Here is a 12,838-nt window from a genome sequence, read left to right as displayed (position 1 = left end):
GCTGCCTATTTTCACATACATCAGACGTAGTAACATTACAGTCACTTGGAGTCATGATTGTATCTGATGAACATACGTGCAATATTCACTTCCATTTTAGTTGAGCCACAACAATAAAACTGCAGACAGTAAAACCAAAAGAATGAGTTATTTTCTATTTTAGTTTGTCTTTTAATTTATTACTTTATTCTGTCTTGATCATGTTTAATTCTATAAACAGAATTATTATTTCTGCATTTACTGCTAATATTCTTTGAATTGTATTTACTCCTACTGATTTTGGTTTTTGCTGTTATTTTTGTTTTGTTTTGTGATTGTTTCTATGTTGTTTAATTCTACTTTTATTTTTGTCTGGCCTTAGTTCGGCATTATTGTGCTAAAAGGTGCTATATCTAATAAAGTTATTATTATTATTTACTATTATTATTATTATTATTATTACTATTATTATTATTATTGTTATAAGTTACTCAGATTCTCTGGAGAGTTTAAGGGAAGTGCAGTAAGGCGATACATCTGTGAGGTTGTCACTACAATACACCCCTTTCACATTACAAGTAGTCATTTTCTGCCTTGTAACAATAAAACCATTAATAAGTGCAGCTTTTAGTGGAACTGTTGTTGTGATACTACACAAGACTAAAGTAAACTGAGTAAGTTTAACAGTTTCAACTAAAGACATGCATAACAAAAAGTGCCAAGGTTGGACACTTACACATTGATCTTGGTACTGAGATAGTTTACTTGGGAAAAACTGGCAGGTTTTAAACACAGTATCGACCATTCCTCGGCCGTCCCTGAGCATCCACATGATGACCTGAAGGCAGAGACAACAACAGAGACAGGGAGAGACGAACAGAGAGCAGGAGAGTGAAATTAAAATCTCAGAATATAAATAAACTTAGAAAGTAAAGCCATGGATAAACTGCAGAGGAAACATGCCAGTATCAACAATTTTACATGCTTGTCTAATGAATGAATGCTACCACCACTCATCTCCATACCAGGGTCTTAAGGCCAAACATGATCTTCATGTGTTTGATTGGAGTCACCAGTCTGGGTAAAAGTCTGTAAGTGGCTTCCAGAAAGCTAATCACTCTCTCAAAGTGCTCCACATCCCTGTTCTGTACGATGGAGAACGCCTGGGCGGAGGCGACACGCAGCCTACACGAATCCTCCAGGCTCAGAGGCTGGGAGTCCATCTCTGGCAAACCGGAGAGATCCACAACTGTGAAGACAGAACATGACGCATGTGAAGTCAAGTCAAACTTTATTTGTTTAGTACAATTAAAACAACACCACAATTGACCAAATATTTGGTAATATTTTATTTCTAGAAAAATCTGGGTGAAAATATGCCTTCCAAACAGGGTTTGAAAGGCAAATCACTACAAAGTAGTGTAGAAAAATGTATTTCCCACTGAAGTGAAAGTACCAATAGCATGAAATGTAAATAATGAAGGAAAGCACAAGTGGACTATTAAAGTAGCATAAATTTGTCATTTTTTATCACTGCTGCATTATTTTAAAAATATTTTGATTAGAAAAAACGTATTAAATGACATGTAATAATGAGACTAGGCTATGTCTTACTTAACACAACTGAGCAAAGTGGTGTGATTTCTTTCAAAAACATGGGGAAAATGGCAATGAGCAAGTTGGTAAGTAATTTTCTACAAATTGCAAAAAATTGTTAGATTTAGAAAATGATTTTTTAAAAAAAAAAAAAAAAAAAAAAAAAAAAAAGCCAGGAAAATGTCAGGGGAAAAAATTAGGGAAAAACTATATTTATAATTATCATAATTACATATTTAAAATCATGTTACATAATTATTATAATATTTCTTACACGTTTTCCACGTTTTGTTTGCCTTTGCCTTGCCTTTGTTTGTTTGTTTGTTTGTTTTTAATTTTCTGTCTTTTTCTTTTTTGTTTTGTTACTAATTTTCACGCAGTTTTCTTTTATAGTTTAATTTTTGTTAAAAAAAATCTGAAACTACCAATTTCTTGCAATTTGTGGTTAAAACCTTTCGATATACAACAAAAACTTGATAAAATGACGCTTTAAAACAAGGAGAAAAAAGATAAAACAGGCGAATCTCGAAAGGTAATTAAAGCACTAAATGAATATAATTGTAGAAAATATACGAATAAACGCAACAGAAAACGAAACAAAACAATATAAGAAATAAGATAAGAATACAACATCACATCAGTGGGGATAAAACAAAGATAAGAGGATTTTAAAAAACAGATGAATAAGAGATAGATGGACAAGCAAATGCATTTAAAATTTTGTAAGGACAGAAACTAAGAAGGATAAGTAATAAACAGAGAAAGAGCAGCAAAATGAATGGAGGAAGACAGATTAATCAATCGATCAATCACGGTGACAAAAGTGAAAAAGTGACCTCCAAGAAGTCTCTGGTTCTGCAAGTCTTAGTTAAACCAACCTTCATGTATATCCATCATCCTGTGAGCCCAGACATGCTCTATGATCCACAGTGGAAACTTTGTGAACTTGTGTAAATCAGCAGGCTGCAGCTCTGTCCCCTCCATCAGACGCTCAGTCTAATGCGACGCTCGGCTCTGCAGCGTTTGTATCGGGACAACAGCAGCACCTTTTTGAACCCCCATTCATGAATGGGCTGTGGTCGCCATTTATGTACTATGTACTAGGTGATGGCACACCAACATGGACATGTTCCGACAAGTTACGGGAGTTTGCTCGCGGCTCATTTCAATTTGAAAACATTGCAAAATACTTCCGTGTTTGCAAACTCACTGACTGTCAAAATAAAATTTCGTAAAGCAGCTGTGCTATGACATAACGACGAAGCTAAACCGTGTAGACTTTTATTGTGAAGTCCACGTTTTTGACCTGGAACTAGTTTTGAACAGCGGCGTTGACACCGCAGCCTCCTGCTTTCACCTTCAGTCCTGAATATGTGGTCCTTTTACAGTTAGCACGGAAATTTACACATTAATATAAGGTAACGGAACCATGTAGTTTAATTTAAATGTGTTAAAACTACGTTTAACATGCAACATTTAGAGCGTATTCTTAATATAACTATACAAGCAGGATACCGACTTAGCTTGTAGCTTGTGGTAGCTGTGAATGGGCGCATGTTTTGTAGCACCTGTGTACCCCGTCGGCGGTGTTCGGCGCACTACATCTTGAAGGGGTTTTTTACATACAATACATGTACATTTGATATTTCCATTAAACACGGTGTACAAAAAATATTTCAGAACAATTAAAAAATTAATTCAATGGTACATTAAATAAAATGCAGGGAAAGTAACCCTTTGAAACCTGGAACGACATCACTGTAATTGTGCTGTTTTCACACACCTTTCACAAGTACTTAAACCTTTGAAGCCTGAGCAAATTATTTCAAAAACATAGGAAAAAATGCAATGAGCAGCTTGTGAAAAATGCTTCACAAACAATGAGATTTGCGAAATTATTTTGGCAAAAGGAAAGGAAAAACGTCGAGGAGAAAAAAGAAAAAGCTAGAGGAAATTTTTATATAATTACATATTTAAAATAATATAACTAAATTATTGTAATTTTTGAGCAGTTTTCCTTAGTAATTTCCTTTTACTTTTTTTGTTTGTTTTTTAAACTAATCTTGAGGTAACTTTCTTGAACTTTTTCCTAATTTCTTACAAATATTGGGGTCATTTCCTCTTTTGTTGCTCATTGCCTTTTTGTTTGCCATATTTTGAAAGAAATTAAGCACATTTGCTCAGGTTTCAAAAGGATAAAGAAACAACAAAAAACTATAGGATCTGCTAAACAGGTGGAATAACACTGAAATGTCTGAATACTCATAGTTTTTGCCAAATAACTGCTATATCGAGTTTTAAATTTTCAATAGTTTTCAAGTACTTTTAAGCCCTTTGAAACATGGATTGACATCAGTTTTCTTGTTCCGATTGAAGACGCCTTTAAAAAGCATGTAAACCTTCAAACCTGTGCAAAATGGTTTGATTTATTTCTAAATCATGGAGAAAAGGGTAAAAAGAACCTTAACAAGAAATGAAGACAAATATAACATATTTGGCACATGGTTAAGAATTCACATTAACTAAATGTTCTTCTTTTGTATGATTTCTCCCACAGCCCTGTGCATCACACCCCCTGCATGTGACTCATCATCCCAGCTGCAAGTCCACCATGAACACAAGATCCTGTGTGTCTGTGCTCCTGCTCTCGAGGATGGGGTTCAGACCTTGTGCACCTCGCTGCGGTGCCGGGATTGTGAGTTGCCTTCAGCGAATCTCACCGCACCGGCCTGTACCCTGCAGTAACTCTTACTCCAGCAGCATTAAAGTGCGCCCCTATCTTCAGTACATGAAACGCAAGATCATACCTCCTCCCAGCCCTCCGTACAGCCATGTGTGCCAAGTCGGTGACCCAGTCCTCCGTTCTCAAGCGGCTGCTGTTGACCCTGCGGCTGTTACAGGCCCTGAAATTCAACAGGTCATCAGCACTATGGTAAAAGTCATGCGAAAAAAAGAGTGTGTGGGACTTAGTGCGCCTCAAATTGGGGTGCCACTCCGCATCCTGGCACTGGAATATCCCGAGAGGATGTTGAAAGAGAGTTTACCTGCAGAAAGGGAGGCCCGTGGTCTTTCCGTGCAGCCCCTGAGGATCTTTGTCAACCCCCGGCTGAGGATCCTCGATGGACGGACTGTGCTCTTTCAGGAGGCCTGTGAAAGCATCTCAGGCTTCTCTGCTACAGTTTCACGCTACCTGTCTGTGGAAATTTCTGGTACGCATGTTTATAGCTTAATCCTGTGTTTCTGTGGTTTTCAAGTTTTGTACCAAATGTCATTTGCTTAGACTAAGACTGTTGGGGCAAATGTATTCAAATTTGGCTCTAGTTTTTTTCCAAAACAATAAAAAAAAATTATAGTAGTAGTAGTAGTAGTATTAGTAGTAGTAAAATATAGTACCCTTGCATTTCATTGAAGAGTACAAAATGTAAATGAAGATGCGGATACTACACCAGTTTTCTGATGGGGAATTAATTTCACCATTTCTGATTAGTAGACAAATGAGGGACAGTTGCTGATGTATTTCTGTATATTGTACTCATCCCTCTGCATGTTCATGCTGCAGGTCTGAATGAGAAGGGTGAAGCTGTGACGTGGCAGGCCAGCGGCTGGCCCGCTCGCATCCTCCAGCACGAGATGGACCACCTGGACGGTGTCCTCTACATCGACCGTATGGACAGCAAAACCTTCATCAACATCAACTGGCAGGCAAACAATGAATAGAAGATCATCAAGCCACAAACAATTATATGCAGTTTTACTTCACACCATCTCTGATCAGCCTGCATTGTGACGATGGAAGCTTCTATATTTGCTGTTTTAGGGACACGTGGTCTGGTTGACATTTGGAATAAGAGCTCAATATCAGAATCATCAGCAACTGCTGCAACAGAAAATCCATCACTGGAAGTGTTTTTCTTTCTCTGCAGGGCAGAAACCCCAAAGCAATGATCACTTTAAAGTGAAAGCCGAGAGAGACATTTTTCTCAATGACTTCTTTTTGTTCAACTCTAAAACTGGTCATTCTGCTGGTTTTACATGAGAATGGAAAAATGGATGAGTCTACGTCAAGTTTGGACAGGGGACTTGGGGCATGTCTGGGACATGAACAGGCATGACCCGGCAAAAACACAAGTGGTTCAAACAGCTAAAAGCTTTTTTATGCCTCCGTGCCCGTGATAGACATGGCCATCATAATGTTTTCGGGGTTGTCCGCACATACGTCTGTCCGTCCCATTCTTGTGAACGCGATATCTCAAGAACGCCTTGAGAGAATTTCTTTAAATTGGGCACAAACGTTCGAATGGACTCAAGGATAAACGGATTAGATTATGGTGGTCAAAGGTCAAGGTCACAGTGACCTCATAAATGTTTCTGGCCATAACTCAAGAACCTTGGGTGCGCACATCCAAACTGTGCTTGTTGTATACATCATCTGCCGGGGGAAAATGTGAGTGAAGCATCCACATTTTCATAGACAAGGATGTAAACTGTAACTGCAATTTGACGGGCGCACAGAGGCGTACGACTGCATGGCCAGAAATCTGTTTTTCTCCAAAGATCTGTCTCAGTGCTCAGGACATTCAAACCATTTGTGTGTTTCTGTGAGCTTAATGTAAAGTCTGCACTGGGAGGATGACACCTTAAAATCACACAGTGTTCTGAAATGGATCAGTAGCCGAGTCACTTTAACTTGAATCAAGGCTTCACATTTCTGTATCAGGTTTCCATGACTTACATGTCCACAACCAATATTTGTTATTAAAATGTTAATCATATTTTTCTTTATACGTCATTTCCCCTTTATCTAAAGATTTTGTCAGCAAGGTATTTTCCAAAACATTAAATGTCTAATATTAAATTAACAGTTTGTCCTTGTGCCAAATAGCAGCAGATCAAATTTCGATTGCATGAAAAGCAATGAAAAGCATGCACTTCTTGGTGATTTTACAGATTATAAATGGTAAATGTACTGCACTTGTATAGTGCTTTTCTAGTCTTTTGTCCATTCACACTCTGATGGCACAGGATCAGGAGCACTTTGGGGTTAAGTATCTTGCCCAAGGATACTTAGACATGTCGACTGGAGGAGACCGGCGATCAATTTAACAATATCAGCACATAAAACCTTTTGAATCCATGAAATGATCTGTTCCGCCACTAGACTTTTTTTCCTGAAAAGTTGCAATTTTGAATCATTAAATCATTAAATGCATGCATCATAAATCATACTGCAGTTTTCTTTCCTTGTGATTTCAACTGAAACCTTGTCAAAAATACCTAGGGGTTACAATTTATGGCTGAAATAATCCATTGATTAAGCCCAAATTTATTTCTCAAAGAAAGTGGGATAGACATATTTGAAACAATTTTCTGACACTTTATCAACCAAAAGATTAATGGCTTTATTAAGAAAATAACTAGCAGATTAATTGATAATGACAATAATTGTTAGTTGCACAAATTTGTTTTTGCAGCAATTAAATAATCACATAATCAGCCAAAAAAAATGATTTGAAAACTTGTGTCCTGTCCTCGTTATGATTCAGTAATATACTGCATGTAATAAATGATTTACAGGGATTGTTTGTTTTTTTGTAAGGTAAGCTATAAATAACTTTACTGTCACAAATATAATGTTCTAAAAAAATGAGCACAGACAAGTGATGCTGTGACCTTTTTACTCCAGTTTGTGTGCAGGCAGTTAATACAGATGAAAACAAACAACGTTGACATTTAAGTGACACAGGAGCACAAACCGCAATCAATACCCCGGTCCGTACGCAAGCAAGTCTGGACAGTACATGTTTTCAAAATGCCGATAATGGTTAATATGGCCACTTAGAGAATAACTTGAGTGATGAGAGTCCCAGAAAGACGACCAAAATAGAAAAATTGGAGCACACTCAATACTGCATTTCAGCAACATGTTAAAGGCAACATTTGAAATTGATTTATTGTACTTGAATTAAAAAAAAAAAAAGGAAGTGTGTTCCAGTATGCAGAGTTAAGGCACAGTGATTTTGCTAGTTGTGCCTCATTTGTGCAAAACTTTACAAATATATATCACACAGAAGATGACTGGTCAAAGGTTTGGCCACAGGTGCATACAACAGGATTTCTATACCAGCAATCGCTACAATACTCATTACCACAATATCTGCAGAGCACCAGAGGGTTTCTGGAACATGCCCTCCCACAGGAGCACACGCCCAGGGGCGTGATACTGTGGTGAATTTGGCAGAAATTTATTTCTCTGCAGGAACCAGAATGAAAGACACCACAGCTGTGACACAGGACCTGAGGGTCCGGCTTGGCAAGGTCACAGCATTCATGGTAGGTGATTGGATGTAAAGACACAATTATGGATTTAGGGTCATCATGCAGAGCTAGGGATGACATTGCTGCGCTGCTGCTGGTGAGAGTGGGTGATGTGCTCATGCCACTCACTCTGAGGCTTCCAGCCTGTGGTGACACCTCTCTCAATTCCATCTCTTCTGTCGTATTGTCAGGAAACACCGTGTGGTGGTTCTCCATCATGCATTGCTGAAGCAAGACACAGGTAACGTCGTGAGAAGTGTTGCATTCGATACAGAGTTTAATAAAAAGTGGAGAAGTCTGAAGACAGCTGCAAAGGTGGTTTGCTTCGGCCTGGCGCTCGCAAAGCCCCAGTGCTTCTGCCTCCAGACTGAGTGACTGTGAGTTCCCTTTGTCGAATCTTAACTCTTCACAGGGACGTCTGCCTTGCCTCACGCCGGCTGAGAAGCTTCTGGTAGTGTCCGGCTCCAGTGGTGACGTCTTAGTCAGCTGGCAGTTGTATGTGGAGACGCAGACATGCTCTCTGGTGGACAGGGGGCCGGATGATGAGGACAAGGACGTCACTCCGTTGCTGTGTGTTTTGATGGGAGGGGGTGATGCACCGCTTTGATTCATCCAGGTTAAAGAGCGGGGACTCTCGTCCACTGCGACTTCCCTCTGACCCCCGTTAACATGCTCATCTGTGTACAGATCCACCTCCCCTTCTCCATCAAACTGCTCTATCAGGGGCTGGTTGACATCCAAGGCCTTTTTGGTGTTGTCAAGGGCGACCTGTCGAGATGCATGGACAATGAATCCTCAACTACTTTGTATTTACATCTTGTTGATGCTTAGTACCCTGTAGGAAGGAATAGGTCGGTTCCAGGGGTTGAAAAACGAGGCCATCGCCAAAGTGGCAAAAATTGCAATCCCTCAAATGTGCACTTGAGGCTGGATCAAAGAATGTGTCACTCCTCACAGACCTCCATGTTAAAATACCCACATTTTATAGACATGTTTATAGATCCATGGTTTACAGCCTGGTACAAAAAAACAGGTTTTGTCTCAATAGCTAATTTCAACAGTCATGACAACGGTACGGAGGGTTGACTGTTATATAACTGACAAATGTTAAGACTTAAAGTTTGCATGATTTAGGGCGTGGCTGCTTTGACTGACAGGTAGTCGCCATCTGTTCAGTCAGACTGTAAGTAAAGATGGACGACGCACCTATGCTGAAGTGAGGTTAAAATATACCGGATACGAGGCGTTGCCATTTTGCAAAGGTGATGTCATTGGGAACCCTGCATCTGCGCAGCAGCGATATCCGCGGTGGGGAGGGCTTCCGCTGAAACACCCAGCCAACCAATAGTGAGCAGCTCCACTGAATGTGAATGCACGGATTGGCTGTCCCGGTTGTCAATCATGGTCAAAAGCCCCCTTTTGTATAATTGAATAACTCATTAAAACCGAACCTATCATGAAAAGAAACACTTGAACGAAAATCGGGGTGATGAGAACTACCTTCAGAGACAGAAACCGTTTTTGGGAAAATTTTATTTGGCGTGTACTTTGAGTTTTTAGTTTAGCCTATGGCCATTCACTAACATGGAGGGGCAGGTCTTAGGACATTAAGTACAGGCAAATCTGAGATGGCGAAATAAACTGTTCTCTGATTGACGTATAAGACGTACAACAACAAGAACATGAAACAAACCAAATATGTGAACTCAGACTCACAATGGCATTTTTTTAAATAAAGAAGCTCTATTTTGATGCTGTTTTATGCACTCTGGCACCTTGTGTATACTAAAAGTACAAAACAATTCCCAGTGTGAGTCACTTTATTTTTATTGTGAATTAAAATATGGCTGGAGGGCCACTCTGCACCCTATCGGGGACCAGATTTGAGTAACACTGTTCTAGAGCATTATTTTATGCACATTTCCCTAATGTCTGTGGGTTAAAAAGTGTCTGTCAGCACAGCATGAGTTCATAATAACAGACCCACCAGTTGGGTTAAATAGTGGGGCTGCAAAAGACGAAAGCATCCCATCTCCACAAAAGACATGATTTCAAAACATGGACGCCATGATTGACTGAGGCAGACATACCTGTACGCTGCTTCCTCTCTGCCTCTCCCTCACCAGACTCAGCTCCCACTGGGCCTCACCAACGTGCTTCCCCAGAGCTGTCAGAAGTAGGCAACACTCGCAGCGGGCCAAGAAGAAGGCACATGACAAGCAGAGGAGGTCATCCAGAGAGGCAGCACTGACTCTGGGCGGCTGGAGACAAAGCTGCTCATGTCGAGACGAGCTGAGCTGGTATCCTAGCAGGCCAAACAGTTTCTCAATCTGTGGCATCGAAAGCACCGGTTTGATATTGTGGGTGAACATACCGGAGTACATCTGGAGCACAGACAACAAGAAAAGACGAATCTTTTTTTTTAAATGGCACTTTTTTTGAATGAGAAATTTGATACATGGCTTCATTGTTTCAGCGCTTTTTTTCAGCCAACCTTGACGACTTTGTACTCGTCTCTCCAGGGACCGAGGTACAGGTTCAGGGCTGCTTGCTCCAGCACCTCAAAAGCTTTAGCCAGGCCTTGCATGCCCCCTCTGGCTTTCACTCGCCCAGCACAGGTTGCGGTTGTTGTTGTTGCTGCTGCTGCTGCTGCTGCTGTGAGCGACTCCTCCATCACCCTCAGAGGATCCAGACCCAGGCAGTGCGTCTCCTGAGCATCTCCGTCTTTCAGCAGGCCCTGCACCTGTTTCCACAGCTCCTCATCTCTACACGCCAGGCTGGAGCCACGTCCCACAATTTGCTGCTCCAAACTGTGGTCATAGATGGACACTAGCTCCCTGGCTCTGTGCCTAGAGATGCTCATATCTTTCATTCAGCTGAGACAGAGACAAAGAGGACATTTACTTGAAGAATGAAACTCTGTACTGTTTCTTCATAATTATTATTTAGCTAAAACTTAGAGTATTCCCTCTCAAGACAGTCTGATTTCCTTAAATGAAACACTGGATGACATTCAGTAGGAAAGTTGCATGCACATGGAACAAATGTTACATTTGTTTGTTTGTTTGTTTTTTTTAAGCATTGTATTTCATGTCTCCATCTGTGTTGTTTGGTGAGCGTACAAACTTCATGAAACTAGAGTAGGTTTCAGTAAGTTAAAGCGATTTGGTGTTGAGGTAATGTTATGTTCATTAATACATCCTGAAGTTGCCTGAGATATTACAAACTATGTTCCAATTTCATAATACTTGTTTCAAGGGGCAGGAGTTATGATATTGATTCTGCCAGATGATGTATCCCTATTTGATTCATGGTAATGTGTAAGTTTGGCAACTCTGTCATCGCTTAACGTGACTTCTGTTTCACTGTTCAGGACACTGAATATTCTCTCAGTAAATGACATGAATATTCATCAGATATATCTGTTTATAAATAAATACAGGTTTTTGATGTCTCCTATAACATCATCCTTTACCATTTTCCTTGAATGTAATTCCAAAGTCATTCATATAACACTAGACAGGCCGATCAGCTTCACCTTTACCTTTATACAGAACAAAACATGGCCAATATTCCCTCAAATATCGTGGAGGACAGATATGAAATGCCACAGTTAAACATATCAAGAGCTCTTAATCATTAGAAATTTTTTAAATTGAAATTATCATTACATTCAAGTCATGTATAATTATTTCTGCATGTGTAAACATATAATGTATATTTTCTTGATTTGTATCGTGTTCTATGTATTTCTTGATTTTTACTGAATTAATGTTAACTGACTAGTAACTTTTTCTGCTCAGTCTGCTTTTTGTTGTATTTTCGTAAACACTTTGTAACCGAAAGTGAAACTTGTGACACCGAATGTAAAGAAAAAATAATGTCATCGTAACGTTACCTTCGAAATAAGCCAACATGTTTTAACATTAACTTAGCTAACAGTTAATATATGACAGCATCACTCTGTATCACTCAGCAGCATCTCTGCTTGACGTTAGCATTAGCTTCAACATACGGAATAGCTAGTTTAGCTAGGTTAACGTTACCTGTTAATGTTGCGTTTTTGTCGTAGAAATTCACACCAAATCTCTAATAAAGATCATCCAACTTCATAGTTTTTGAACTTGATAGAATGTACCAGTCAAATATGATCGGAAATGTGCTAGCTGTTATTTCAGTTCGGTTAACCTACAATCCACCGACAGACGAAAAGTCCACTTTTAAAACTGAGGACACACGGCTCTCCGCAGACAGACAATCTGTGGGGAAAGACCCCGGAAGTTACAGCAAATTTCCTCAGAAAAGTTCAAATTTCCTCTTAAGAAAATTCGCTAGATGTTTTGGACGAACGCCGAATTAAAGAGCGAATCTCGTTGATTTAGATAATGCTGTGTGACGGATTTTAGAAGGTACGAGATTTTGTCGAAACGCTAGGCAACATTAAATTATTATAGGTTATGAATGATATCTCGGTGCAAGAGAAAATCACTGATGTCGGAGCTAAGCTAGCCTTACCTCGCAGCTACAGCGGAAAGTTTGATCAAAGTAAAGCTTTGCTCGACACATTAGATACACACAAACTCACCTGTGTCTGGCTGTTATGCAGGTGCTTATCAATAAATCAGGTTGACTAAAACATTTCCGGCCACACGGCTATCTGCGTGCAGCCGATAGCTGCTTGATTGTCTCGGATAAAGTAAACATTGTCACGTGGCACGGATTTTCCCCAGCTTCAGATGGGTGCATCTGGTAGGAGCACCAGGATGGGCCGGGGAGAAGGGGTCCTGCTGCAAAACTCAGGATCAAAACTAAACTGAAAACTAGAGAAAGAGAAAATAGCCGGCAACTATATTACGAAATCAATCGATAAATGGCCAACATAGGCCTGCCTGTGTCGTGTTTACTTCTACCAAGTGATGGAATGTAAACAAAGTGCATATACTCAAGT

At 39.8% G+C, this 12,838-nt stretch overlaps 2 protein-coding genes across 3 annotated transcripts; one reads left to right on the top strand and one right to left on the bottom strand.

Moving 5' to 3' along the window:
• Positions 1 to 2,896: 2,896 nt before the first annotated feature.
• Positions 2,897 to 5,861, top strand: pdf (peptide deformylase, mitochondrial). Its single transcript, XM_042496373.1, has 3 exons — positions 2,897 to 2,993; positions 4,133 to 4,784; positions 5,135 to 5,861. Exons 2-3 carry the CDS (start codon positions 4,187 to 4,189, stop codon positions 5,290 to 5,292), a joined length of 756 nt encoding a protein of 251 aa, XP_042352307.1. The 5' UTR covers positions 2,897 to 2,993; positions 4,133 to 4,186; the 3' UTR covers positions 5,293 to 5,861.
• Positions 5,862 to 7,067: 1,206 nt separating this feature from the next.
• On the bottom strand, positions 7,068 to 12,628 carry spata2l (spermatogenesis associated 2-like). Of its 2 annotated transcripts, none has more exons than XM_042495404.1 (4): positions 12,476 to 12,628; positions 10,385 to 10,766; positions 9,981 to 10,274; positions 7,068 to 8,658 (listed from the first exon to the last, which is right to left on the bottom strand). In XM_042495404.1, the coding sequence occupies exons 2-4, from the start codon at positions 10,760 to 10,762 to the stop codon at positions 7,636 to 7,638; spliced, it is 1,695 nt and encodes a 564-aa protein (XP_042351338.1). In that variant the 5' UTR covers positions 10,763 to 10,766; positions 12,476 to 12,628; the 3' UTR covers positions 7,068 to 7,635. The 2 variants fall into 2 exon arrangements, with proteins under 2 accessions (XP_042351338.1, XP_042351339.1); XM_042495405.1 differs by lacking the exon at positions 12,476 to 12,628 and adding an exon at positions 11,937 to 12,134.
• Between the last annotated feature and the right edge of the window lie 210 nt (positions 12,629 to 12,838).

Source organism: Plectropomus leopardus, chromosome 11 (genome assembly GCF_008729295.1).
Source record: "Plectropomus leopardus isolate mb chromosome 11, YSFRI_Pleo_2.0, whole genome shotgun sequence".
NCBI classification, from domain to species: domain Eukaryota; kingdom Metazoa; phylum Chordata; class Actinopteri; order Perciformes; family Serranidae; genus Plectropomus; species Plectropomus leopardus.
Note: the sequence above shows the minus strand (reverse complement) of the source record. Positions and strands in the feature narration are given on the sequence as shown.

Excerpts from the sequence above, each read along its gene's own strand:
- spata2l (XM_042495404.1), bottom strand. The coding sequence starts at position 10,762 with ATGAAAGATATGAGCATCTCTAGGCACAGAGCCAGGGAGCTAGTGTCC. Across the intron at positions 10,275-10,384 it reads ACGAGTACAAAGTCGTCAAG|ATGTACTCCGGTATGTTCAC; the intron begins GTTGGCTGAAAA and ends TCTGTGCTCCAG. Across the intron at positions 8,659-9,980 it reads AGAGAGGAAGCAGCGTACAG|GTCGCCCTTGACAACACCAA; the intron begins GTATGTCTGCCT and ends GCATCTCGACAG.
- pdf (XM_042496373.1), top strand. The coding sequence starts at position 4,187 with ATGAACACAAGATCCTGTGTGTCTGTGCTCCTGCTCTCGAGGATGGGG. Across the intron at positions 4,785-5,134 it reads CCTGTCTGTGGAAATTTCTG|GTCTGAATGAGAAGGGTGAA; the intron begins GTACGCATGTTT and ends TTCATGCTGCAG.